This window comes from Plecotus auritus (assembly GCF_963455305.1).
Source record: "Plecotus auritus genome assembly, chromosome: 4".
Lineage (NCBI taxonomy): Eukaryota > Metazoa > Chordata > Mammalia > Chiroptera > Vespertilionidae > Plecotus > Plecotus auritus.
In genome coordinates, this window is record NC_137775.1 from 69,139,179 (window position 1) to 69,165,259 (window position 26,081).

A 26,081-nucleotide genomic window follows, 5' to 3' on the forward strand; every position below is an offset into this window, starting at 1 on the left:
TACTAGTTAAAGGAATTAAAAATCATCTATTTTTGAAGTGGACTCATCCAAAGTAATACTATTCATGACACCAAAGATATAACATTCTGATTATATTTTTTTCTAATACAGTATATTTTATATTAAACTAAAAGCCCCCAAATGATCTCATGTACCACTATTGGTAAAGACAAACACATTTAGTGAAAACAAACTAGATAATTTTCAATCTGATTTCTTTTTCACAGAAAAACACTACTGAACATATACTAGCATCAAATTTTAAAACACACTTAATGTTCAATTTAATGTCATGCTTGCTACTTAAGCACAGCAGTACACCATTTAAACTTGAAAACAGTTGAACAAAGGCAGCTGAGTTGATATATTGAACCCCAAATACTCACTGTCTCAGTCTCATATTGGGAAATCAATGAGCTATGGAGAAATTGTAATTTACACCAAATGAAAGTGTATAGTGTACACTCAAAGGACAGGCTGGCTGAAGGTTCCACTTGGACCCTATCTCCCTGAGCACAGCCTCTGTGGTTTCTACAGCAGATAAAAGTTCAAAGTGACCTTTCACTCCCCTAGGGTGTGATTTCTATGCACGAAGGAGAAGAAAATGGTATAAAATGTGGTTTAATATGACAACTCTGCTACTTGTGTTCTATAGAAAAATCACTTTTTTGAGCTCTTGATTTACATTACATCCATTCTCTTCACTAAGTCAGTTCATTCCATTCCTTTGCAATAAAGTGTCAAATGATCTACCTCTGCATCTACTGAGTGCTGAGAGAGGTCAAGTCCCTTAGACTTTATTGCTCCTGACATCATCAAAACTCAGAGAGCTAAGAGGACATATAAGTTCATAATGGTTTAAATTATATTAAATATCACCATTCCCATGAACGGAAACTACCCAAACTTTACCTAGTAATATGAACTCTGTAATGTTCCTAGATATTCATTTTATTATTTTTCCAGGAGAACTGGGAATGAGCTCTTTCTAACATATAATTTCTTTGTGAAATATAGTGATTAACAATACTAGATGAAACATTCACTTAATAAAGTTCACAACATTATATAACAAATGATAGAAAAGAAATCATGGATTCTAACCACTTTGTCCTCCTTTGGGAAAGCATCCAAGGAAGCAGAGTAAAGGAAGAAGAAAGAGAGGAAGAGAAAAACAAAAATAAGGCATATATTAATAAATGGGTTTTTAAGAAAAACAATTATATGTCACTCTTAAGTGTTAAAATACAAGTATATTGAAAATTAAATGCTTACTCTTCCCTCCAAATAGTCATTGTTCAATCTTTCACTGAAAATGCATATATATGGATCCTGCTATATGCTAGATACAAAAGTTGGGCACTATAATTTCTACAATTTTTAGAAATTGGATTATGAAATAAACATTTTAAACGTTCTTCAGAAAGCTTAATTCACTAGCATAGTCTACCTATTATTAAAAGATACATTAAAATGTGTGAATAATTTTATCAAATTTGTATTAAAATATTTATAGTTACAAATTGAAAAAATCTAAGAATGGGAAATGTTTGTAATAAATAACAAAATACTTTATTTTAACCATAAATTATTCCACAAGCAATATTTATTTGTAATACACATTTCAACAGTTAACTATCATACAAAAAATAATGTTTTACATTTTTTGTCTTATGTTCAAAATTAAATAGTTTAAATTGTGTGTGTTATTTTTTTAAATTTTGTTCTTTTGGATATTTTTTCCAAAATTGGATTGGGTTTAGTAAAGATGGATGAACTACATTAGGAGAGAGTGTCTACTCCCAAGTATTCTCTCCTAGCTCAATTTTCTTTAAACACCTTTCCTTTTTAAAACATGAGTTTAACCCTAACATTTTAATATATCAGTGATTAACTATATTTATATTAGTTTGCCTCAAACTTACAATGGGAGGTTTAACACATTCAGCCAGCATTAACACTCAGCTGATTTGCCCCCTAAAATATCATTCCCAGGTCTGGTTTGTGAGAATTCATTCCAAAACAGTGTGTTTAAGAATACTAAATAAGGGAAAATTAACAAATAGGTCTTGCACACTTTTTATGTGCTAGACAATATCTTAACCCAAGGTTGTTCTAGAAAATCTTTAAGGTGGCATACAACTTTTAGAAGTAAAAAAGAAAACTTATGTGGCTATAAGAATAAAGCATAAAAATATGCATTTCATGAAGACCTAATTTTAACTATTTTAATTAAATTATCTTTCCAAGGCCACAAAGATAATAGTAGGCTCACGTTAAAGTATAATATCTATTTTACTGAATGCCTTAATTCTACCTACTACTCAAACACACTCCCAAAAGAATACAATGCTGATTGGGATGTTCAGTGTAATTTTAACAGTGATTTTCCAAATTAGGAAGATATCAAGAGTGCTTAAAGCATTCCTGTTATTTTTAAATATAACTTTGTATTAAGTTAAAGTCTATACATGATTAGATAATACATGAAATTCTTTAAACTAGCAATGGGTATTATTTAGTTATATGATAATCTTCTTTAAATTTTATCTTTTTATTGAAAGTATTACAGATGTCCCCCTTTTTCTCCTATTGACCCCTTAACCTCCCCCCCTTTCCAGGCCTTCACCACACTATTGTCTGTGATAATCTTAACTTCTACATTACATTGAAGGTCTGTATCAAAGAAAACTCATACAGACATCCCTATAAATAATTCTACTGTACTAACATTTGGAATGTAATAAAGTGCAACATTAAAATGTGTTCTAAACTAAATACTTATTATAATTAATCTAGTATTTCACAAATTATAATATTAAGTCCCTTATATTAGCATCTTATTGCCTCAAAATTTTGAATGTATTTAAAGTACTGGCATAATGGAAGAGTAGCTGTTATGTAAGGCAACTAAGGAAACTACATCAAGTGAAAATATATGTCATAGAGAACAAATAAGTTTTTAAAAAGCACATTAAAAATGCTTTAACATACTCTTTAAAAATTTGAATAATTTCCATGAGATAAAATAAGCACTATATTTCTTTAACATGATATGAAATTACATTACATTTAATGCCATACAGTTTACTTTGCATTTTACCTTCATTCAATCTGAAACCAATGTTGCAGAAACTAAAGGAGGGTTTTGTTTTGTTTTTTTACAAGAACTGGCCATAACTTTTAAGTTTTACAACTCATGATACTATATCTACGTTTACTGCATTCTTCAGAAAATAAATTTACTTTTAAAGCTAAATCAGTTGATTCTGAATAGGAATAATTTATTAATATGCAACATATAGCCCTGGCCGGTTTGGCTTGGTGGATAGAGCATCGGCCTGTGGACTAAAGGGTCCGAGGTTGGATTCTGGTCAAGGGCACGTGCCTGGGGTTGCGGGTTCGATCCCTAGTAGGGGGCAAGCAAGGAGGTAGCTGATCTATGATTCTCTCTCCCTCTCCCTTCCTCTCTGAAATAAATAAAAACATATTTTTAAAAAAGATACAACATATAGAAGCTATCTTTTTATGAATTATTTTCATCACTACTACACTACTGTGAATCTTATGAAAAAAAAAAACGAAATGGGGAGGGGCATACTCGTGTACATTTATGCACGCGTTTGCTCTCTAACACGCATGCGTTATTTATGCTTGGGAAGTGTACAGATTGGTATCCACATTCAACCTTTCTCTCATGCCCCCAGAATACTCACGCTGTTCGATCGCAGAGACACACGACCTCCGCAACGGGCGCAGAATTTGGTGCGGCAGTAGGAGCAGAGGTGGCCGCACCCATCAGCAAACTTTGTTTTGTGACAGATGCCACAAGTCGGAGCATCGTCTTTGTGCTCGCCCTGGTAACGCCGTGCTTCTTCCCCTATTTTTCTCACTTGTTCCTTATAGCTTTCAAATTGTTGATGCAATCTCCTGGCAAAAGAGAGAATGGTAGCAAACTAAATAAATGATGGAAGACATTTTTTTCCCCCAAACAGAATAGATTCATAGCTATTTGAGCTAAAGCAAAACATACAAAGCTACTTCCCCACTAATCTTAGCTACAAAGGTAAGAAATGTATTAGCATGTATTCTATTAGTCCCACTTTTACCTGCACTGAACCACACAGATATAAGTAGATAGAATCATTGTTTGTTCCCAACAGTGGAATTCATGTACCCGCTCCATGCCTCTGCCTCTTTTAGGCAGGTGGCTTTCAAAGTATTTAAACTATGTCTCAACACCTTCCACTCCTGTGTGTAAATAACCGAAGCAAAAGTTATGCAAAATACTCAGCCTAGTAACTATATGTGATGTTCTCTGGTATTTTCTATCTTACTCTAAATTTAATACTGATTACTATCTTTCAAAAGTGTCACAGTAAATTGATTCCATAATCCATTATGTATGTTCTAGAGGCCCAATGCACGAAATTCATGCAAGGGGCTCGCCCTCGCAGCCTCACCTGCCTTGGCCGGCCCTCGAAGCCCCGGTTCCTTTGGAAGGTCTTCCGGATGCTTGTTCTGCTGTTTGGTCTAATTAGCATATTAGCTCTTTATTATATAGGGATGATCCATACTTGAGGGGAAAGACATTTTAAACTATGTTGCTAGGCAATCTGTGTTCTACAACGTATCTTCCTTCACCCCCTCTTCCTAGAAACTGTGCATTTTGCTTCAAGTATTTGATAAAATATACAAATTATATTTTAACTTGGTGGCTCTTCCAAGTCACATTAAATGTTCTAAACCACACCTTGTAAATATTCAGATTATTACATGCCCCACATTTACAGTTAATATGATTCAAGTTCCCTCCCCTCCACGTTGGTTCAAATCCCTCAATCTTAAATCATTACAAGTAGAAACCATTAGCATTCTGTATAGAACCTTAGGATATCCAGTGACTCTCCAGTGAAAGGATGCCTTAGTTTTGTAAATGAGAACGGAGAGTCATCCTAGGCCTAGCCAACAGTCATTGGCTATTACACCAGAAGAGAAGCTCCTGGGAAGTGGCTAATCAAATGCATGTGTGTATCAGAGCTCGTTTTCTGGGTGTGAGTAGACTCTGGGTTCCAATAATTACAGGCTGTTGTTGTTCCTTGTGATTAAGCCCCTAGGACACAGAGCACACACATGCTCTTGTTCACTCAGGCAGTTAGCTTGACCTTCCACATCTAACATAGCTGTGGGGAACTGGCACTCCCTGGAAACAGAACCAAGTAAGTTAAGTCCAAGCACTGCACTTCAAGCATTGGGATTTCATTATGTTTTCCTTTTGACATCAATAGCTTTTGAGCAGAAATTTACTGATTACTTTTAAAATTCTGAAATACCTTTCCTGCTTCGCCCATTGACACTTTTTTCCTAGTTAATTCCCATAATTAAAGCACATAAAGTACTTTAGAATCTGAAACCTTTTCAACTTAAAGACTCATTTCAGTTTATAGAAGGATATAGTGATCTGTTATTTGATAAATGAAAGAATACTTGATCAATTTATTGAAGTTATTGAATACATTACATAAAAAAAGCATAGCACAGTAAAAAAGAACTGTGGGTATCTATTATTTAAAAAGTAACCATACAAAATAGCACTGAAAATCTTAAAACTTGTATTAAAGAAAATAATTAAGGAGTAGAAGTAAGAAAATACCTCAAATCAAAGAAACAGAAATAAACTTTAAGCATAGAGGGAGTCCATGAATTAGTATTTATTGTGAGAACCACCAAATCAAATCCACTTAAGAAAATACAAAAGAAAAAACAAAAAATAAATTTACACACCAGTTCATGCTGAGGACTAAATATCCTGAAAAATTATATTGCCACACATGCTGGAAAATATTTAAAAGAATACTTTTTAATTCGTGTTTGAGTTGGAAAGAAGGTATGGAGATCCTCGAAGGAGAAAAATGAAATAGGAGCAGTAATTCAGAAAGGTAACACAGCTCTGACACAAACAGCTGCCTAGGACATGTACTGAGTCTCTGTGACCAAGAACATGTTTTAACTTTTGTACAAGTGACTGCAAACAAAAATTTAGTTATGTAGCCACCAAAAGTATCTGAAATAGAGCATACAATATCCAAACTAGAAGTGGGAAAAACATGGAATGAGAAAAAAAGCATTTCAAAGAAGACAAAAAATTGAACAACCAAACATATACAAAGCAGGACAATTAGAAGTGATGGTATGCGATGGCAGACACAATCCAGCACATCAGGAACCACAGTGACTACAGCATCATTGAAACACAGAGGTCATCCCATTAGATTTTTTAAAATTTATTTTTATTTTGAAAGTATTACAGATGTCACCCATTTTCCCCCCATTGCCCCTCTCCACCTGGTTCCCACCTCACCCCAGGCCTTTACCACGCTATTGTCTGTGTCCATGGACTATGCATATATGCACATAAGTTCTTTGGTTAATCTCTTTCAGGCCTCCTGCCCCTTCCTTCTGAAATTTGTCAGTCTGTTCCTTGCTTCCATGTCTCTGGACCTATTTTGCTCATCAGTTTATTTTGTTCATCAGTTTATTTTGTTCATTAGATTCCACATAAATGAGATCATATGATATTTGTCTTTTTCTGGCAAGTGCTCATCAGTAGATGAATGGATAAAAAAGCTGTGGTATGTATACACTATGGAATACTATGCAGCTGTAATAAAGAAGGATCTTTTACCATTTGAGATAGCATGAATGGACCAGGAGATTACTATGCTAATCAAAATAAGCCAGTCAGAGAAAGACAAATATTACATCACATTAGATTTTTAAAAATCAGTTAAATAAGGTTTAGAGGAGCTATAACCAAACTATACAGGCAAAGAATGTTTGAAATAAGTGGTTGAAAAAATATATTCCAGGGAAATATTAACAAGAACAATACCAAACATACATTATTTAAGGCAAAAGCTTTACTATAGAGAGGTTAACCTACTATTTAAAAAGTATTAATTTCATGTTGTAGATGACAATTCTAAACTTGAGTGCATATAATAACATATAAAGTAAAAAAAAATGATAAAACCACTAGGACAGAGAAATCCATCTTCATTGTAGGATATTTTACTCACCTCTCTCTCTGTAATTGACAGACCAGACATATAAAAAATAAATAATGATAGAGGAGAGTTGAACAGCACAATCAACAAATTTAGATATGCATATATCTGCCCAGGAGACTAAACTTGTTAAACGTGATGAGTACTATATTTATTGTACTCACAAGGAAGAATACATATTGTTTTCATGCTGATATGAATTTTTTCCAAACCTAGGCTTCAAAAGCACTAGAAATATTTTATTTCTTAAGCTGAATGATGGATGCATGAGGTATGCTTTATTCTTTTCTTTGTTCTCTTTGTATGTATGAAACATTTCATATTAAAAAGAAAAAATGCAGTTCTATCTCATCAAATATCACTAACAAATGAGTTCCTTAAGAATTGAACAAAATGAATGTATGTGACAACATTATTATGTGTAAAATAAAGTTGACCACTTATGCCATCTAATTAATTTCAAGAGGATCTGCATATGTTTAAACAAATGACTGTATGAAGAAGATAATCTTATTATTCCCATTTTACTGATGAGGAAACTACTTTTTGTCCTGGGCTTGCTTTTCCTTTCTATCTGAATATATTATTTTAAATTCATATTTTTCAGATCTTACATTGAGTTCACATAAAGTATGACAATAAATATGGATTTAACATGAAAATAAAAGGTTTTCTGGACTCAGGAAAGTGTTATTTGTCAGATAATGCCAATTTCTGGTCATAGCTAATGAACAAGAGCTGACCACGGAAAAGCAAAAGTTATGCAGATGAACTCATGTCATGAAACTTCTGTAGAGCAGGGACTTGCCTCCTGCTCACCAGAGGTACACCTCGTTTTACTGCGCTTCTCAACATTGCATTGTTTACAAACTGACGGTTTGTGGTAATCTTGCATCCGGCTATCAGCACCATTTTTTTCAACAGCATTTGCTCACTCTGTGTCACATTTTAGTAATTTTTGCAATATTTCAGACTTTTTCATCATTTTTATTTTTGTTATGATGATCTGTGATCGGTGACCTTTGATGTTATTGTTGCAATTGCTTTAGGGTACCACCAATCACGCCCATATCAGACAGTGAACTTAATTGTTAAATGTTGTGTGTATTTCACCTGCTGGCCATTCCCCCATCTCTCCCCTCTCCTCAGGCCTCTCTATACTCTGGGTCACAACAATATTGAAATTTGGCCAATAATAACCCTGTGATGGCCTCTAAGTGTTCAAGTGAAGTAATAATCACACGTCTCTCTTTAAATCAAAAGCTAAAAAATAATAAGCTTAGAAAAAAAGGCATGCCAAGAGACAAAACTGGCTGAAGGCTAGGCCTGGTGTGCCAAACAGTTATTCAAGTTGTATATGCAAAAGGAAAATTCTTAAAGGAAATTAAAAGTGCTACTCCAGTGAACACAGTAATGATAAGAAAGCATAGCAGCTTTATTGCTAATATGGAGAAAGTTTTGGTGGTCTAGATAGAAGATCAAACCAGCCACAACATTTCCTTAAACCAAAGCCTAATCCAGAGCAAGGCCCTAACTCTTCTATGACAGCTGAGAGAGCAGAGGTTGGTTCATGAGGTTTAAGGAAAGAAGCATCTCTGACTCATAAAAGTGCAAGGTGAAGAAGCAGCAAGTGCTGATATAGATGCTGCAGCCAGTTATCCAGCTAGGATAATTAATGAAGGTGGCTACACTTCATTAATCCTGGAAGAGTTACTTCTTTAGGATGAGCAGAGAAAGTGGTTTCTAGAGATAGAATCGACTCCTGGTGAAGATGCTGGGAAGAGTGTTGAAATAATAACAAAGGACTTAGAATATTACACAAGCTTAGTTGATAAAGCAGTCACAAGGTTTGGGGGACTGACTCCAATTTTGAAAGAAGTTCTATGGTGGGTAAAATGCTATGAAACAACATCACATGCTTCAGAGAATTCAGCTGTGAAAGGGAGAGTCAATAGATGTGGCAAACCTCCTTGTGGTCTTATTTCAAGAAAATGTCATAGCCCCTTAGCCCTTGGCAACCACCACTTTGATCAGCAGCAGCCATCAACATCAAGGGAAGACCCTCCACCAGCAAGATGGACTTGCTGAAGGCTCAGATGAGTGTTAACATTTCTTAGCAATAAATTATTTTTAAATTAAGGCATGTACATTTTTTAGACATAATGCTATTGTACACTTAGACTACAGTATAATGTAAACATAACTTTTAAATACACTGGGAAACCCCAAAATTCATGTGACTCATTGCAATATTTGCTTCATTAGGGGAGGTCTGCACATGAACCCAGAACATCTCTGAGGTATGCCTGAAATGACTTCCATTAATTTTCAACTCCTAAACACTATTCATTGCCAAATTCTCTTTTCTCAAGCCACTATGTCCTCCTGAAAGACTCAAAATTCTTTTTTGGCGATTTGTGAACACAGTGCTGGTTTCCTGAGTGCAGGTACAGCTCAGCCTGCGGGGTCTCCCGAGCTGAGAGAGGTGGGCAGGCAGCAGTAGGTCCTTCTCCATTAGGCCACAGCAGGACAGTTTGTAAGATGAGGTTTCCAGATTTGAGTTATGAGGGTGAGGTCCCTGGATTCTCACTTTCTGCATGGAACAAACATCTCAGAGGGGTGTTCTCTTCCAGTCTCATGAAAGTGTGAGAAAAATCCAGCCCACAGAGTGGCTCCTATGTATGGCAGGCACTGGGGACAGTGTTCTCCTCCCAGAGGGATGTACCCGTGGCAGCTCTTTGCCAAGAGCTTTACCTCACAATTCACGAAGCCATTCACACAGCCATCACTCCAATCTCTACCAGGATTCACATCCTTGGTGGCCTGCAGCCATTTGTACCTTCCTCTCACAGGTAGTTAAAGTTCCTTCCTGGTTTTGGCAATCGGCCATGTTTACACTACTGGTTTGGACATCACAGAGGGCATAAAATGAGAGAAGAAAGACTATGCTGTTTACCAACCCAGAATTCTCTTACATCTTCAAATCTTCACAGGCTTCTTCCTTTACTTACAGACAGGACTCCCTTCCTTCCTCTGCACTGAAAGAACAAGTCCAACCCAAGTCCCTGCCAACCTGTGGGAAGCATTTCCCAGTGTGCTCCTTTTTTATTTACCAGCAGGCATTATAAAAAGAAAGGAGAAAGGGAAAAAAGGAGAAAGGGAGGAAGGGGAATGGGGAGGGAAGAAGGAGCCACAGTCATTACTCTACTTCCTGAAAAATCTACTTGCTCTGTAACCTTTTGCAATGCTGTACTGAACTGTCTCTTAAAATCCAACCTTAATACCCTTTTTTCAATTTGTATTCTCCTTACATTACTCTGCTATCTCACACTGTCAAGATGTTGTCCTCACAATAAAATGTGCTTTTGGAATCAGGATACTGGTAGTGAAACCATAAACAGCATATTTATTTTTTGTATCTGATGTTCTAATGCTTTAATCCATATCAAATATGTGACAGTGTTCTATTATGAATAATAAATGGAAATGCATATTTTATTACATGGTATTACAGTAAATGCAGGACTGCAAATGTAAAATCTTTTTGTGAAATTTATTTGTACATTTCAATTTTAGAATTAACAATATATTATTATTGATTAGCTAGGTTGACGAAATATATGATCACAAATCTCAGATTTAAATGATCTACACAGGAAATGCAGAGTGTTATAAAATATGCAAAGCTTTTAAAAGGAAATCAGTGATATAGAAACCTTGGTTTTATCCCTGGGTGCTTTTCATTGTTTCACTATGCAATAATCATTGCATGATTTTAACATCTGTGCACTCAACTCAAGAAACTCCAAGATTCCAAATGTAGACAAGTTGGATGATGAATTGCATACATTTGAAGAAAATAAAGATGAATACCAAAAAGCTTTTTAACATCCTTTAAAAAACTAAATATCATTCTAAAATGGAAAATAAATAATTTAAACAGAAAATTATTAATGACATTCTTACCAATTAATAAGTATTTGCTGATCATTTATTATAAATAAGACACACAGAATGATGCTAAGTGACTGGTACTAGTAGAATGGAGAGAAATCATTGTAATTGGCACAGCACCTCACTTATTTCTATTTTGTGTTTTTCCTTCCTCCATCTGCAAAGTGACCAGGAGCTAGAAGAAAATAATCCACCGTTCTTCCTGGCTTTCCTTTGTGAAGTCTAGGCTAGACTTTCTGGGAGGAGGTTGGGGATGGGAGCTAGTGCTTTGAAGTTCCAAGAGCTTAATCAACAGGTGCTAAGGGAAATGAGAGCTTTTCCCACAATGAAGAGGGGCAGAGATCAGAGCAGTTGGCACATAACACCTTCAGTGGAGAATTGCTTTGGGATGTGAATACAATGGCGGGAAGGCTTGGGTACTGAAAACCAGAAGCATGGCCTATGTGTCCCTTCCCAACCTTGGCAAAGAACACATGGAACAGGGCACCAGAAGGGCCCATGAAGTTAGTGACATGGAGACTGAAGCCAGGAGTGTTCTTCAGAGAATGTTGGGTAAGAGTCTCCAAAAGACCTAGAGGATGTCCAGGAGAGAACCCTGGTAACAGAAATGAAACCTTTTGCTAGCCTGATAGATTGGAGACTTACTTTTAAAATTTTGACCTCACACTATTGTCAAAAAAGCCACAGTAACCTCAACTCTAAAGCACAGTTCTTAACTCCAAGGAATATACAATCCACTTAGGAAGTAGGTTATATGTAGACGTTAGTTAGTAGTTTATGGCAATGTATACCAAGTGACAAGGAATGGAAGTACGTTGGTCAGTAAAGTAATAATTTTGGGTTAAATGATCAGGCAGATTTCTTTCACTTAGTTGGTCAAAAAGATGTTCCTAAATAATTTAGAACTTTGGGTTGTTCTCTGAAATAAAAATGCGACACAGGTTCGTGTTAACAGAATAACTAAAGCAAACAAACAAGAAGGCATGCTAAGATAATAAAATCAATGTGAATGTTCTAAAACTTCTCAGAAATGGAGATTAAATCAAATTACCTTTTAAAGTCTGTAAATATCAGAATATAAGCATCCAGTTTATATGTTCTACTGAATGACAGCTCAATAATCAGAGATAAATGACTGTGAAGTAAAAACATATATGCACTTAAAATAAATGGTTTCTTGGGCAGCAAACACATGCTCTCTTTTTAATGAAACTGTCTCTTCTACTCTGTCACAGAGAGGAGCAGTAAAATTCTATTACGTTTCATTTTAATGATAACTTCTTTTAATGATAATTGTAAATAGCGGCCCCTTGTATCAGAGCTGAGTTGAAAAGAATAAACATCACAGTCTTGTAAGCAAAAAGGTTAACTAATGGAATCTGGTGCTATAAAATTGTTGGAAGGAGAATAGGAACAGAGTCTTGGCACGGTCTCTAGGAATGACATCCAAACAAAAGCACAAAACCAGCTACTCCAAGTTCTTCACTCAGGAAGCTGCAGAATCAGAAAGCCACTCTCCAAATGGCTGGCACTAGAACCCCACCACCCAGTTGAGGGCTCTGATTTAGAAGCCACAACCAGAGCTACACTGAGCCTGCTGGAGAGACCAGCAGAATGGATGCCCAGTTTGCTGCTGTGCCCCCACCCCTCCCATTTAACTCAGTTTCAAGTCCTCTTATGGAAGTACATCCGACTGTTGGAACCTAAATCACACCAGGGATTCTAGCTACAAGAGAGTCTATAAAATTTAGACTTTAGATTTCTGGTGTTAATAATACTCTTTTAGAAGGATTCTGGAACAGACGTTGTGAAACCCTGTTTTCCACTTTAGCTACATACAATCCTCTGATTTATGTCAAATTTCTCCTTAATTTCTTATTTCCACTGCACCTAAGGCAAGCGATATCTAAATCTAGGATTTCCCATTCCTGTATGACCTCTCTCTGAGGAGAAATCTCTACAGCAAGGTAAAATTTTAAAATGAAGGCATTTTTTTTCCATATATCTTTTATCTCCCTTGATAAAAAAAAAAAAAACCTTTCACTACATAACTAAATTTTAATAATAAATGAAAAAAGTTTGATACTGCCTGTATGAAAATATGCTGAAAAAATATTACATATTTTAATCAGATATCCATTGTTGTTTAAAACTTAAAATTTTATCAATTACAGATATGTACATATAAGTATTTTTTGTTCTAAAAATAATCATAGTAAGGGATAGGAAGGAGGAATGAATAGATGGAGCACAGAGGAGTTTTAGGATACTTAAGCTACCTTGTATGATGCCATAATGGTGGATACATTGTCATTATATATTTATCCAAATGCACAGAATGTGCAACACCAAGAATGAACCCTAAAATAAACTATGGACTTTGCGTAATAATGATGTGTCCATGTAGGCTAATTAATTGTAACAAATGTACCACTCTTGGGAGATATTGATAATGGAAAAGGCTATGCATGTATGGGAGCAGGGAATATATGGGCATTGCTGTACCTTCCTGACAATATTTCTGTGAATCTAAAACTGCTCTAAAAAAACAGTCTCTAAAAAGTTCAACCTCCAGATAAGTTTATAATATATATTATATACAGAATATATACTTTATTATAAACATTTCAGTCATACAGGCTTTTACCACATATATTACTGAGTCATTTTTAAAAATCACCGCAGTTAAAAAATTATTTCTCAGTTTGTGTTTAAAACCATATTTAGACTTTAGTTTAAAAGGAGTATATTTTTACTTACTAAAAATGTCCAGCAGATGGCACTAAAGATTTTTATTTTTACATTTAATTCCTTCATAGTTATTTAAACTATTTTTCTTCACTGTGTTAAAGAAAATTAATGCGATCAGCAGGAGGTATAATTTATTAGAAAAAAATGTGTTTTCAGAGGTGGCTGAAAAAGAACAAAAGAGAAAATTATAAAGTGCTGCAATTTCTGCTTTTTTTGTGTGTGTGTATAGGACCCTCATTCTAAATGCCCTTTAAAAATTATATGTTATGGGTTTTGTTGTATATTTTCTTTCATTTTTCTGTCCTCCATTCAGCAGTGTTAAAAATGTAGTTCATTCAATCAGCATCCCACAGTGTTCTGAAAGCACTGAGCGATGACACTCAGGAAAACTAAGAGCATAGTGATTAGCTGTTAGTGTTTTAGAGCCTGTTACTTCAGTCAAGCATTTATGTTTTAGTCCGTTTTCAGTTTTCCATAGGAGGCCACTCCTGAGTAAGCACTAAATGAAGACACCTCAGGACACGGAGGCCCACGAGCATACATTTACAATTTTGCTTCCCTTCATCTTCCATGTTTTGTGTGGTGGGGCCTAGAAATATTGTTTCTAGATGATGGAACAATATCACTGCTTCCTAATATGTGAGACAGACCAGAGGTCTCCAATCGAAAATCTGGCATGAGAGGGAGTCATTTTAATACTTTGACAAACAGGTTATCTCATTTCCAGCACAGTTCAAGAGAAGAAAATCAAGTGAAAGAAAGAGAAACTGTTAAGTAGTATATTAACTAGGAATAAAATTTTAGAAAGTAAAGCCAGTTTTTAAGAAAACAATCTAACAAGTAATGTTGGTGCCTGCCATCCACGTGATAATATGTAATTCATTAATATTAAATAGGTCTAATGGATTCCATGTGAACTTTTCCAAAATGTGGCATTTGATTGTGCTAGTCTGCCTAATACATAGAGGGGGAACTCCATGTGTTGGCAATTTTGAAGAAGGAGGTATCTACACATATTATCAAGCCAATGTTCAGTAATCAGTTCATGCCTGCACCTTCTGGAATGCCCAACATACTCTAAATCTTGTCTTTGCTGTATTCTTAACTATTTTCACTGGACTTGCTATGTCTTATTACTATAAGGAGAGAAAAAAAGAAACTAAACTCACTGATGCTTTTGGAAGGTATCTATATAATCTATATAATAAAAGGCTAAGCGACCATTACGGTGGAATGACCAGAATGACCGGTCACTATGATGCACATTGACCACCAGGGGGCAGATGCTCAATGCAGGAGCTTCCCCCTGGTGGTCAGTGCGCTCCCACAGGGAAAGCGCAGCTCAGCCAGAAGCTGGGCTCACGGCTGCTGAGCGCAGCAGCAGTGGTGGGAGCCTCTCCCGCTTCTGCAGCAGCGCTAAGGAGCAGGGAGCCAAGTGGTAAGGAGCAGTGAGCAGGTGGGTAGTAAGGAGCAGGGGGTCCCGGACTGCGAGAGGATGCAGGCCAGGCTGAGGAACCCCCCAATGTACAAATTTCATGCACCGGGCCTCTAGTTAAATATAATAGGTTAGGCATACATCTTAGGTTAAGCCAGCTCAGAATCAAATCTGGTTATATTTCATGTTTCATAACCATAAAGAAATTATTTAAACTCTCTATTTCTCAGTTTCCTCACTTACAAACTGTTAATAATAGCAGCTACGTAGGATTGTTGGGAGGGCTAATTGAGATAATCAATATAAAGTGCTTAGCACAGTGTCTAGCACATGGTTAAGAGCTCAATAAATGAGAGTTATTATTATTAAACATAGACATAGATAATACATGAGGGAAGAAAGTACTTTGCTTTTAAGTTCTGAGTACACTTAGCTGATAACTTTAGGATGGATCTATGACTGGCAAGATTTCCTGGCATGTAGATATCATTCTGAATGACTTAGATCATCTATCAATACACTGCTAATCAGGGGCAAAAGTTCATTTGACAAGATGAAAGTCAGAGAGAAAGGTGAGCCACTAGTATAATTTGTTTTGTGGAAAGTTTAGGATATAGCCAGTGGAAGGGGACACACATAATGGTGTCTGAATTTTTTTTCAGAATTTTTTTGCGGTAATTGCTAATTCACACAAACAGAAAAAAAAGAAAGAAAGCAGTTTATAAAAATATGAATTTTTAAAAAAGAATATTATCATTAGGTTATTTTAAACTGAGAAATGTGATTGCCCAAATCACAGTTATTCCCAATGCTCTAAAACAGTGGATGAATGAATGATACATAGAGGACTTCAAACATGTCAAAATGTTGTTTTCCCTTTCACTTTTAATGTCTGATAAATTTATGCATACTGAATGTATTATTAGTGAATTAACCACATTTTACTGCTTAGTCTTTCGAATGATAACATATTATATGGGATGTGGTGGCTATGTTGGCTTTCAATGTCACGTGGAAAAGGAATCATTACCTTACATTTGTAAACTTGGATCAGAACAATTCATTTAGAATGTCAGTGGTCCCATAAAGCTCTGTGAACTTCTTTGTTTCCCATAGAGCCACAAGGAGTAAATGACATGTGCCCTAACTTCCATATATCTAATAACTGTCTCCGTGGACAAATTCTACTGCTGGTCAAGCTTAGTGCTTACCCATTCCAGTTACCAGGTTCTCCAATGACGCTTCCTGTGACTTCTCTGTCTCACCTGGTCAGAGACTCTGTATCACCTATTTATCTCTAAAGAGAGGGTAATGAAACTATGTTAGCCCAACTTTGGGTATACTAGTAGAAGGGTAATATATTACCCACTTCTTGTTCCCAGGAAGTGAGTGCACTATATTTCTTTGGTTTTGGATTCGATCCACGTGTGTACCAATACTTGAGACAACAGAGCCCAGGAGTTCTAAGGCTATGATTCCTGGGTTCAAAATTTTCCTGGGCTCTTTCTTTTACTAACTGTGTGGCTTGGTAAGTTATTTAATACCCTAAGACCCCAATCCTTCATCTGTAAAATGGAGATGATAATGCCTACCTATTTACAGAGTTGTTGTTTTGAGGATTAAAATAGCTAATATATATATAAAGCATTTAGGGTGGTGTTATCCAATTAGTAAGTACTTGTAAAATATTATCTATTTTTATAACACACGAAGAAAACACTGAACAAAATGAGATAAAGCATCTGTTTTTGTTCTGTGGCATCTAACATTATATAATAGGTTACAATACGTAAGTAGAATCTAGAACAATGAAATAAAATGTCTATGTTGAATTCAGATTTTTAAAAGCAGCACCAGCAAATAGCCTACTTTTAAAGCCTAAATTAAATTTCTGAGAAATAATAACTATATTCCATAAAGGCTTTTTCATTTTTTAAAAAAGCAGAGAAACATAAGCTTCCTGGATTTTACTTGCATGGTATACTGAATTAGTCAGCCATCATTAGGTACAGTATTTTCTAAGCCTATCTGGAGTGCATTTCAAGACAAGTGACAAGATATAATTTCCTTCCGTTATATTTGCTAATGGTGACATCTATGTTCATCCTTTAATTAAAATACATAGTTAATGTGCATTTAATACCTCAGTATCATCTAAATAATAGAACAGGTATCGTAAATAACTTAAGTTCTTTTATACCCATGAAAGGGAGATCATAAAGCAGAGAATTCAAGTGGTTTGTAAATGCAGAAGCTAAAATTCCAGAGGATGTGAGAAGAATTTATACAAATGTATGTGTACTCTACAGCTCTGCCATGTGACCCAGAAACTCTACTGCTATTTAATCAGCTCCAAACAACCTCTTCTACCTCCACCAGCTACAGCCTAGGAAAAATCAAGTCTATTTTTAAAACAACATCTTATGTTATATTCACATACTAAAAGTATGTCATAATCAACTTTCACTAATCACAGTGCACACAAAGCTAGAACTAGTCCTTTTTACATTTCATAATATTGCATTATCTATGAATAACGTTGAACAATATCAAGACACTCAATATGTTAACTGCATTTAACTCAGCAGAATATACCAGAACCCTGGACAGAACATCTAGCCATTTTAGTCACTGTAATGATCAAATTAGGAATTATCTAATTGTAGCTCAACAATCTGATCAATTTTGTACCAATCTGTCAAAAAGAGAATACTTTGCTATACTTCTCTTATGAGTAACACACTATTTTATACTGTGTTTTGTGGGGAGATATTTCTCTTGAGTATTTGCTTAATCTCCTCTGATAGATCATCTTAACCTTAAAACCTAAGACCTAGCCTTTCTTACCCAATTCAGTAACCTCTGTATGAAGCCCCATAGGATAGGCAATCAGTAAATATTTGGAGTTCAATTGAACTGGCAGCTTATTCAACAGGTGGCCCACGAAAGACACTGTCAGTCCTAAAGACGAATCTACTCCTCCCCTTTCTCTTTACGTTTTACTGCCCTTTTCTCTTTTTAAGGTTAAACCTAGTAGCATAATTGAAAACACTGTAGTTATGTAGAGCAATATTCATATTTTACCGTCATCTGAGGATTTTGAATGCTAAGTAATGTTATTGTTACTACTGATGTCCCTGTTTTTTAAAGTATAAATGGGAAATCAGGGAAGGCTTGACTAAGGGGGTGACATTTGAGTGAAGACCTGAAGGAGATGAGCAAGTCATGAAAAGCAGAGTTGAAAGTGGGAACAGCAAGGGTGAAGGCCTGAGATTGGAGCCTGCCTCGTGAGTCTAAGGAAAAGCCAGTCAGCTGGTGTGGCTGGAGCGGACTGAACAAGAGCAGAGCAGGGATGAGGGCAGGTTATGTAAGTCTCATTGGCCATGGTAAGTGTGTGGCTTTTCCTCTGGGAGAATTGGAAGCCACTAGAAAAGTATGAATGGAGGGATCAGATGACTGGACTTATATTTGCACAGGATCCCTCTAGCTCTCATGTTTGTAATAGGAGACAGCAGGGATGGCAGCAGACACACCAGCCAGAAGGCCTTGCAAAAATCCAGGTTAGAGATGATGGACGTTTGGACCAGAGCTCAGACGGTAGAGGTGGTGGGAAGCACTCAGATGCTTCTGCCTTTTATGTTGCTTTAAACCTTCCCAGAGCATGTGCAGGCAGGCATATTTTTATTGTCATGACCATAGCATAGTTTTTATTTTTTTAAACTAATTTCAAGCTACATCTTCTATTTTATGCTGTATATCTTTTCTCACCATCAAAGACGATTATTGCCAAATCACACCAAATGAGTGTTCAGCTTTCTCAGGCTGAGTGACACTAGGGAAGATTGTCTCTGAAGGAATTACCACATAATCAGAAGGAAATGCAGGAGTACAATGATTATTTTATCTCATAGTTAAAAATACCCAAATTCAGTCCTGGCTGGTGTGTGGCTCTGTTGATTGGAGCATCGTCCTGTGTCCTGTGCACCAAAAGATTGAGGGCTAGATTCCCCGTCAGGGCACATATCTAGTTTTCGGGTTTGATCTCCAGTTCGGGCAACCAATTGGAAGGCAACCAATCGATGTTCTCTCTCACATCTATGTTTCTCTCTCTCCCTTTTCCTCTCTCTCTTTCTCTCTCTCAAATCAATAAGCATATCCTCGGGTTATAATTGAAAATAATAATAATAATAAAAACCCAAATTCATATCATGCTCTGTTGGCATCATGGATGAAGTACCCACCTAGCACCTATCCAACTTCGGAAACCTGGCCATTACTGAAGCATCAAGATAAATCTGAATTGATACATTAAATCACTTAAAATTTATCAGAAATTTCTTTATTTATATGTCCTATTACTAATGTACATGAAGTACAAATACACAGTCATCTCCTGTAAGGGAATCGTATGTCAATAGTGTTCCTTCAGCCTGTTTTCATTTCTTCTTGCTCCAGTGCCAGGTTCCAGTGGTCACAACCTTTCTGTCCTTGGCACAAATGAGAGATGGTTATTAGGATGCATATCTGTGAGGGAACAAAAACAGCTTTATTTTTTAACATTTTTTTAAATAACATGTTTCTGTTTGCTTTTGTAATAGATTCCATCTTCCCTTCGATATTTATAGAAACCTAAACTGTGATGTTCAGATCAAGTTAATTTCCTCAAACACATCAAATACTTTAGTATGTAGAGTGTGTGTGTGTGTTATATTAAACCTTTTTAGATGATACAGGATATTGCAAAGCCTCATGGTCTTTATTTTAATATAAGTTCTCATTGTACAATGCTATAAATATTCTATAGAAGGAAGGAATGGGACATTGGTACAGCTGCAAAGGAAATGCTTCTTTGAATAATGCCTCATAACAGCCTGGGTTTTATTTGTTTGTTTTGTATCCTTTAGGGTTTTGTTTTGATTCTCCTAAGTCTAGGAGAAAGCTTCTAATTAATGGAGGTTCTCAGTAAATAGTGGACTGAAGAAAACTCTCTACACAGGCACTGGGTAATCTAAACACATGTCTTTGGCCAGCACATAAGGGAAGACAAGGTCTCAGAAAAGCGACAGAGGCCTCTGCATGGTGAGCTCTGGGCACAGCTGCTGCAGCCACCACCAGTTTTGTAAGAACAGGCATCCTTGCCAACATAACAAGAAAGATTTGCACAGAAGAAGGGCAACTGACCAGAGAGACCATGCATGAGATAGTAGGGAATGGGAGTGGGAAGAAAGTGAGAGAAATAAAGAAGTCTCAGTGTGACTACAGGCAAAGAGAGAGGTAACGTTTCGTATTAATTACTCACATCTAAGACCTGGTGTGTACAATATGTCTCCTGCCTAAAAATAATTTAAACAGCCTGGCTAGGAGAGCCACTAATTTGTCTCTGTGCATATCCTGCTGTCCTGCTGCTCCCCTTTCTATAGGATCTGTGTAAAAAAAGACATGTTAAGGGCTACTTTAAACACAGTATTTCAGCTGTACCAAGTGATCAGATTGCGTATATGTAAATAATCTTGGCTTTAAGGATACACGAGTTAGAGTTTTTAAAAGACGCCTTCCTAAACCCAGAGGTTTCTGGGTTTTGTGTTAGCTTTGAATACCCTCATAGTAAATAGAAGTGCAGGGCATGAGGCAAGGTTTTTGTAAATTCTATATAACTCAGCTATTATCTAAAATGAGGCCAGCATCGGCCCGTACACCAAAAGGTTGCGGGTTCAATCCCTGGTCTGGGCGCGTACAGGAAGCAACTGATCGATGTTTCTCTCCGTCTCCCTTCCTCTTTCTAAAATCAATAAAAAACATATCCTCAGGTGAGGATTTAAAAAATAATAATAAAGTGAAGCCATTCTCTTCCTTTCACACCAGAGTTAATAAGGGCCCAGAGAAGTGTTTCATCTAAGGCCAGAGGTTGGCATCTCCTGGGTAAGGGCATTACCACCAGATAAAATCCAGGGTTTGAACAAAGACTCTGCCAGCAACGTGCTGAGTGACCTTGTACAAAAGATTTAGTCCATCTGAGTTTTATTCTCATCTGTAAAGTGAGGATAATGACCGTTACCTTTTAGGACTGTAGGAAAGGTTCCCTGATACGGGTTTGACTCTAGGTCCTCTTTACCACTTTCCTCTTTCCCAACAGTGTAGTTTGCTGCTTATTCTGTACTCCCACCAGAAAGGGTAGGAGAGTGTAATGGAAAGACCGTTTTCATTTCCTCTTGCTCCAGTGCTCACACACTCACATATGCTACTCACATATTGGGGGACTTCAGACATAGCTCTTAGCACCTCTGAGCACCAAGATTCTCTATCTTTATAGGAGTCATAAACTTTGATCACTCTGAGTCCTCATTTGTTAACTTTTAAATTCAACATACAAGAATTGAGCATCTACTACATGCTGGGTGCTGTTTAGGTGCTGGTGATACAAATAGGAACATAGCTGTTCAGAGAAAATTTGCATTTAATTAAGAGAGGCAAGTGTTAAAACACATCAACAAAAGACCATAAAGTAGAGCAATATCAGGTAACATTATGGGCTATGATAACTAATAAAAGAGGCTAAAGAATACAGAGTCATTGGCAGGGCCAGAGCATGGTTACATAGATAGGATGGTCAGGGCAGACTGGTGGGGAGTAGAGTCCAGAAGGATGTGGGGAAAGATGCCTGCCTGTCTGAGGAGGTGGATTCCAGATAGACTGGGGGCATGGGATGCAAATGTCAGGCAGGAAAGAGCTTGGGTTAGGGCACTCAGAGCAGAGTGGGTGGGACTGAAAATAAGGTCCCAGTCAAATGATGTCAAAAGGACTTCATACCCATGGAGTGGGCTTCCAATTTTCTTCTAAGTTAGATGGGAGGTCACTGCAGGGTTTTGAGTGACAGGCTGATACAATGAGGCTGAGAACTAAAAGGATCCCTCTGTTTATTGTGTGTAGAACAGGCAGTGCAGGAGAGAGGGGCAAGCTACATGGTCCTTTGAAAGGGTGCCTGTGGTAAGGGTGGTAAAGAGAAGTCTAATTGAGGATTTTTTAAGGCCATCACACTAATGTAAACTATCATTTTAGCAAGCCTCTGGAGCATACTCCATGTTTATCCACTTCCTAGTTCGGTGACATTAAGCAGATTCCTTAACGTCCTTAAACCTTTGGTGTTGTGGACTAAATATTTATGTCCTCCCCAAATTCATATGTTGAAGCCCTAAATCTCAGTGTGATGGTATTTGGAGGTGGGACCTTTGGGAGGTAATTAGGTTCAGATGAGGTCATGAGGGTAGGGCTCTCGTGGTGGGATTCTTGTTCTCACAAGAAGAGGGAGAGAGCCCTAGCCGGTTTGGCTCAGTGGATAGAGCATCAGCCTGTGGACTGAAGGGTCCCAGGTTCGATTCTGGTCAAGGGCACGTACCTTGGTTGCGGGCACATCCCCAGTAGGAGGTGTGCAGGAGGCAGCTGATCGATGTTTCTCTCTCATCGATGTTTCTAACTCTCTATCCCTCTCCCTTCCTATCTGTAAAAAATCAATAAAATATATATTTTAGAAGAGGGAGAGAAATCAGAGGTTGTGATCTCTCTGCCCTGAAGACACAGTGAGAAGGCTGCCATGGATAAGCCAGGAAGAGGCCCTTATGGGGGAACCAAACAGCCAGCATCTTGATCTTGGACTTTGGGGTTCAAGAACTGTGAGAGATAAATTCCTGTTACTCAAGCCACTAGGTCTATGGTATTTTGTTTTGGAAGCTTGAGCTGACTAATACACTGAGTTTCCTCAGCTGTAAAATCTGAGCAACAATTTTGTCTATTCCATAGTATTGTTAGACTGAAATGAGATGAGCTAAGTAAAGCTTATTGCAGTGTCTAGTGCATATCAAAGTACTTAATAAATATCAGCAGTGATGAATATAATTTAAAATTTCTCAAGTAACTAACAATGATTAATATAAGGACCAATCCCTAGGAATAATAATTTTAAAATTTCTTAAAGTTTGCCAGTGAATATTTAATATTATAAGAAAACATAGGTCACATAAAATTATACATTCAGAAGAAATTTAGATGAGTGATTATAAAAATTCATCTGCAGTTATATCACAACATATGAGCCTATGCAAAATTAATTCTAGTTTTTCAATTTATTGTTTATTTTTTATAAAGAAATGTTTTACTTTTTCTATTTGAGTAGGTATTTTTAAAGAGTTGTCTAAAATTGATAGCTTTCATTGTAGACTTCTGTAAAAACTATCCTTACAATTAAAAAACACACACTAATTCAGAGTTCTTAGACCAATATAGACATTTAATTGTTTTGGACTTTTGTGCTATTTAGAAACCTGAAGTAAAAACTTCTAGAGAACTGATGAGAATGATAGATATGGGTCTCGTGAACATCCTGTCTTTTCTATTCTTAGTTAAGCAGAATAATAACTTTTAAACCTCATTAAGCATGAGATGCCAGGATGAAATTCCTTCACACCAGAGTCCATATAGAAGTAAAAATGAAATTCATGATCATGAGCATATGACATAAAATATTATCTCTTTCCAAAGGATATATGAGTTTCCTTTCAAGATTATTTCTGAACAGATGGACGTCAGCCTTTGGATGGTTCTCCCCACCCTCAAGACTTTTCCATTTTGAGACTACTAAAGAGGTAACTACAATTCTACAATTGCACAGCTCCCATCAGCCATCAGACCGCATGTCTAAGATTCAGTAAAGAACAATTGCTGATGTTATTTACATCCGGAACTCAGTTTACAGCCTTGGCAAGTATTTGTTGTTTATAGCCAGTAGCTATCAAAGCTGCAGAAACAATATACATACTTTCATTACCCTACCTACATCTTCAACATGTTGGCTTGCCAACATACACAATTTTTCACTCTAATGATAATTTTTAACATGTAATTTTTTTTGTTTTTGCCTAGATTTCAAACAAAAGATATACTAACAAAATAAAAATAAGTGTGAGTACCAGCTCTGTAACACAATCCATTAAGTGAATGAATATTGCTTTGTAAGGTACATTTTTTTCATGCATCTTTTTAGTATATCTAACTAGGGCCTTGCCTCTCTCTTAAGGGGACAACATAAGCAGCCAGTTGAGAGTAGGTCAGAGGAAGTGCTACTCTTTATCAGTGCAGTAGACGACTTGGGGATTAGGAGCATTTTTGTGTTATGTACCCCTTTGTCTATGGATCCTTTTTCTTTTTTTTAAAAAAAAATATTTATTTATATCAGAAAGGAAGGGAGAGAGATAGATAGAAACATCAATGAGAGATAATCACTGATTGTCTGCCTCCTGCATGTCCCTTACTGGGGATGGGGCCCACAACCGGGGCATGTGCCCTGACCAGGAATCTAACCATGACCTCCTGGTTCATAGGTCGATGCTCAACCACCGAGCCACTCCAGATGAATGTTTTGAAGCATGTATCATAAAATATGTAGAATTTTAAGAAAACCAATTATGTTGAAAAAGTTATTGGAGTGTTGAAAAATAAATTTATGATGCAGTATTATGTATGGTAACCTTAAATTCTTGGACACATAAAGGAGAATACTTTCTATAATATCATACACTGATGTTTATTTTTTGTGTCAAAACAACTGCTTGAAGAGTGATAGCCATAGATCCACGGAGTTAACGTAAGAGGAAACTGTGGACCAGGGAAGTCAATAATTTCACAAAAAAAGGCAGAATCGAACAAAATCGCACTCACTACTCGGTAGAATACTGGATTCTATTTGGTGACCAGAGAAGCCATTCTTCTGAACAGTCATTTGACCTGGACACCAGAGTTAACTCACTTTCCTTTGTGAAATTTAATATGGCATTTTTTTCAAAAGTGAGAAGCAATCAGATGCTTAATATTAAGTTTCATGTGGAAGAAAATAGCTGAGAAATAAGTCTGATATCTGGCTCTGGATATCGAAATCCATCATTTGGCATGAGAGTATTTTTATCTCTACTGAATTTTTGGCTGGAATTTTGAATACATCTCAGTGGAAAATTCATGTTGCATTCAGTGTTTTCCTCTTTATTCTGCTAAGCAATGAATCTCAGTTTTAACCTTCAAGTATTTGTTCTGATTTCATTGAGAAAAGTGTTTAGCTCTGGCAAGAAAATGATTTGCATTTTATTTGTAGGAAGAGCCAATACTGATTCACACAACAAGAAGCATTTAGAGTGACAAGAGCTGAGACACAAAAAATGAAATTTCCAGTCTAACTTTTGCAGGTGCTAAAAAACAAAAACAAAAACAAAATGGAATGGCAAAAATACAAATGCTGCCCAAGAAAGAAATATGGGCTTAAAGAGATACTGTTGAGCATTTCATATGATTTTCTTCATAGACAGGGCTCTAAATATCTTTCTGACGGCCCATAAAGGTACTTCACTGTTAACCATGCCAAGGTTGTCAAACAATAAATAACGTTTTACATTTCTTGAAGGGCCCAAGAATAACAAAAAATATGTTTAAATTACAGTCTGATGGGCATGATGAAGTCTCTATTTTGTTCACTATTAGATTCCAAACAGCTAGAACAATGCAGACGTTCAATAAACATGTGTTGAATGAGTGTCCGTACGATTTTTAAGCTGGCACAAGGAATTCCCAGTAACTCATCATCTGGCTGAATCTCCCAGGAACTGAACTAGTGTACAGAGGCGTTAACATTGATTTTTCTCTTATTGGTCTGGGACCCCTTGAGAACAGGACTCTTTATTTTATTCGTCTTTGTAATCCCTTGTGTTGCATTGTGGTTTCCCATAGTAGGTACTCACTCAGTGTTGAATGAATAATGGAGAAATGCTGTTCCAGCAAACAGTTTTTTTCTCCCCACCATACATATCTCCTCTGTTCCTCCTCTTTACCTTTGCTCA

At 36.6% G+C, this 26,081-nt stretch overlaps 1 protein-coding gene across 34 annotated transcripts in view; it reads right to left on the minus strand.

Annotated features, from left to right (window-relative positions):
* The window catches only part of RIMS1 (regulating synaptic membrane exocytosis 1), a 436,905-nt gene that overhangs the window by 219,491 nt on the left and 191,333 nt on the right, over positions 1-26,081 (minus strand). For 33 of the 34 annotated variants that reach the window (XR_013960390.1, XM_080664365.1, XM_080664336.1 and 30 more), the window contains 2 exons: positions 3,717-3,930; positions 1,105-1,116 (listed from right to left, as the gene is read on the minus strand). The exons of the other annotated variant lie outside the window; for it this stretch is intronic. Coding sequence is in view for 32 of the 33 variants with exons in the window: in XM_080664365.1 (XP_080520491.1) it covers positions 1,105-1,116; positions 3,717-3,930 (226 nt within the window). In the remaining variant the exon portion in view is untranslated. The remainder of the gene's footprint in view (positions 1-1,104; positions 1,117-3,716; positions 3,931-26,081) is intronic. 34 annotated transcript variants of the gene reach the window in all.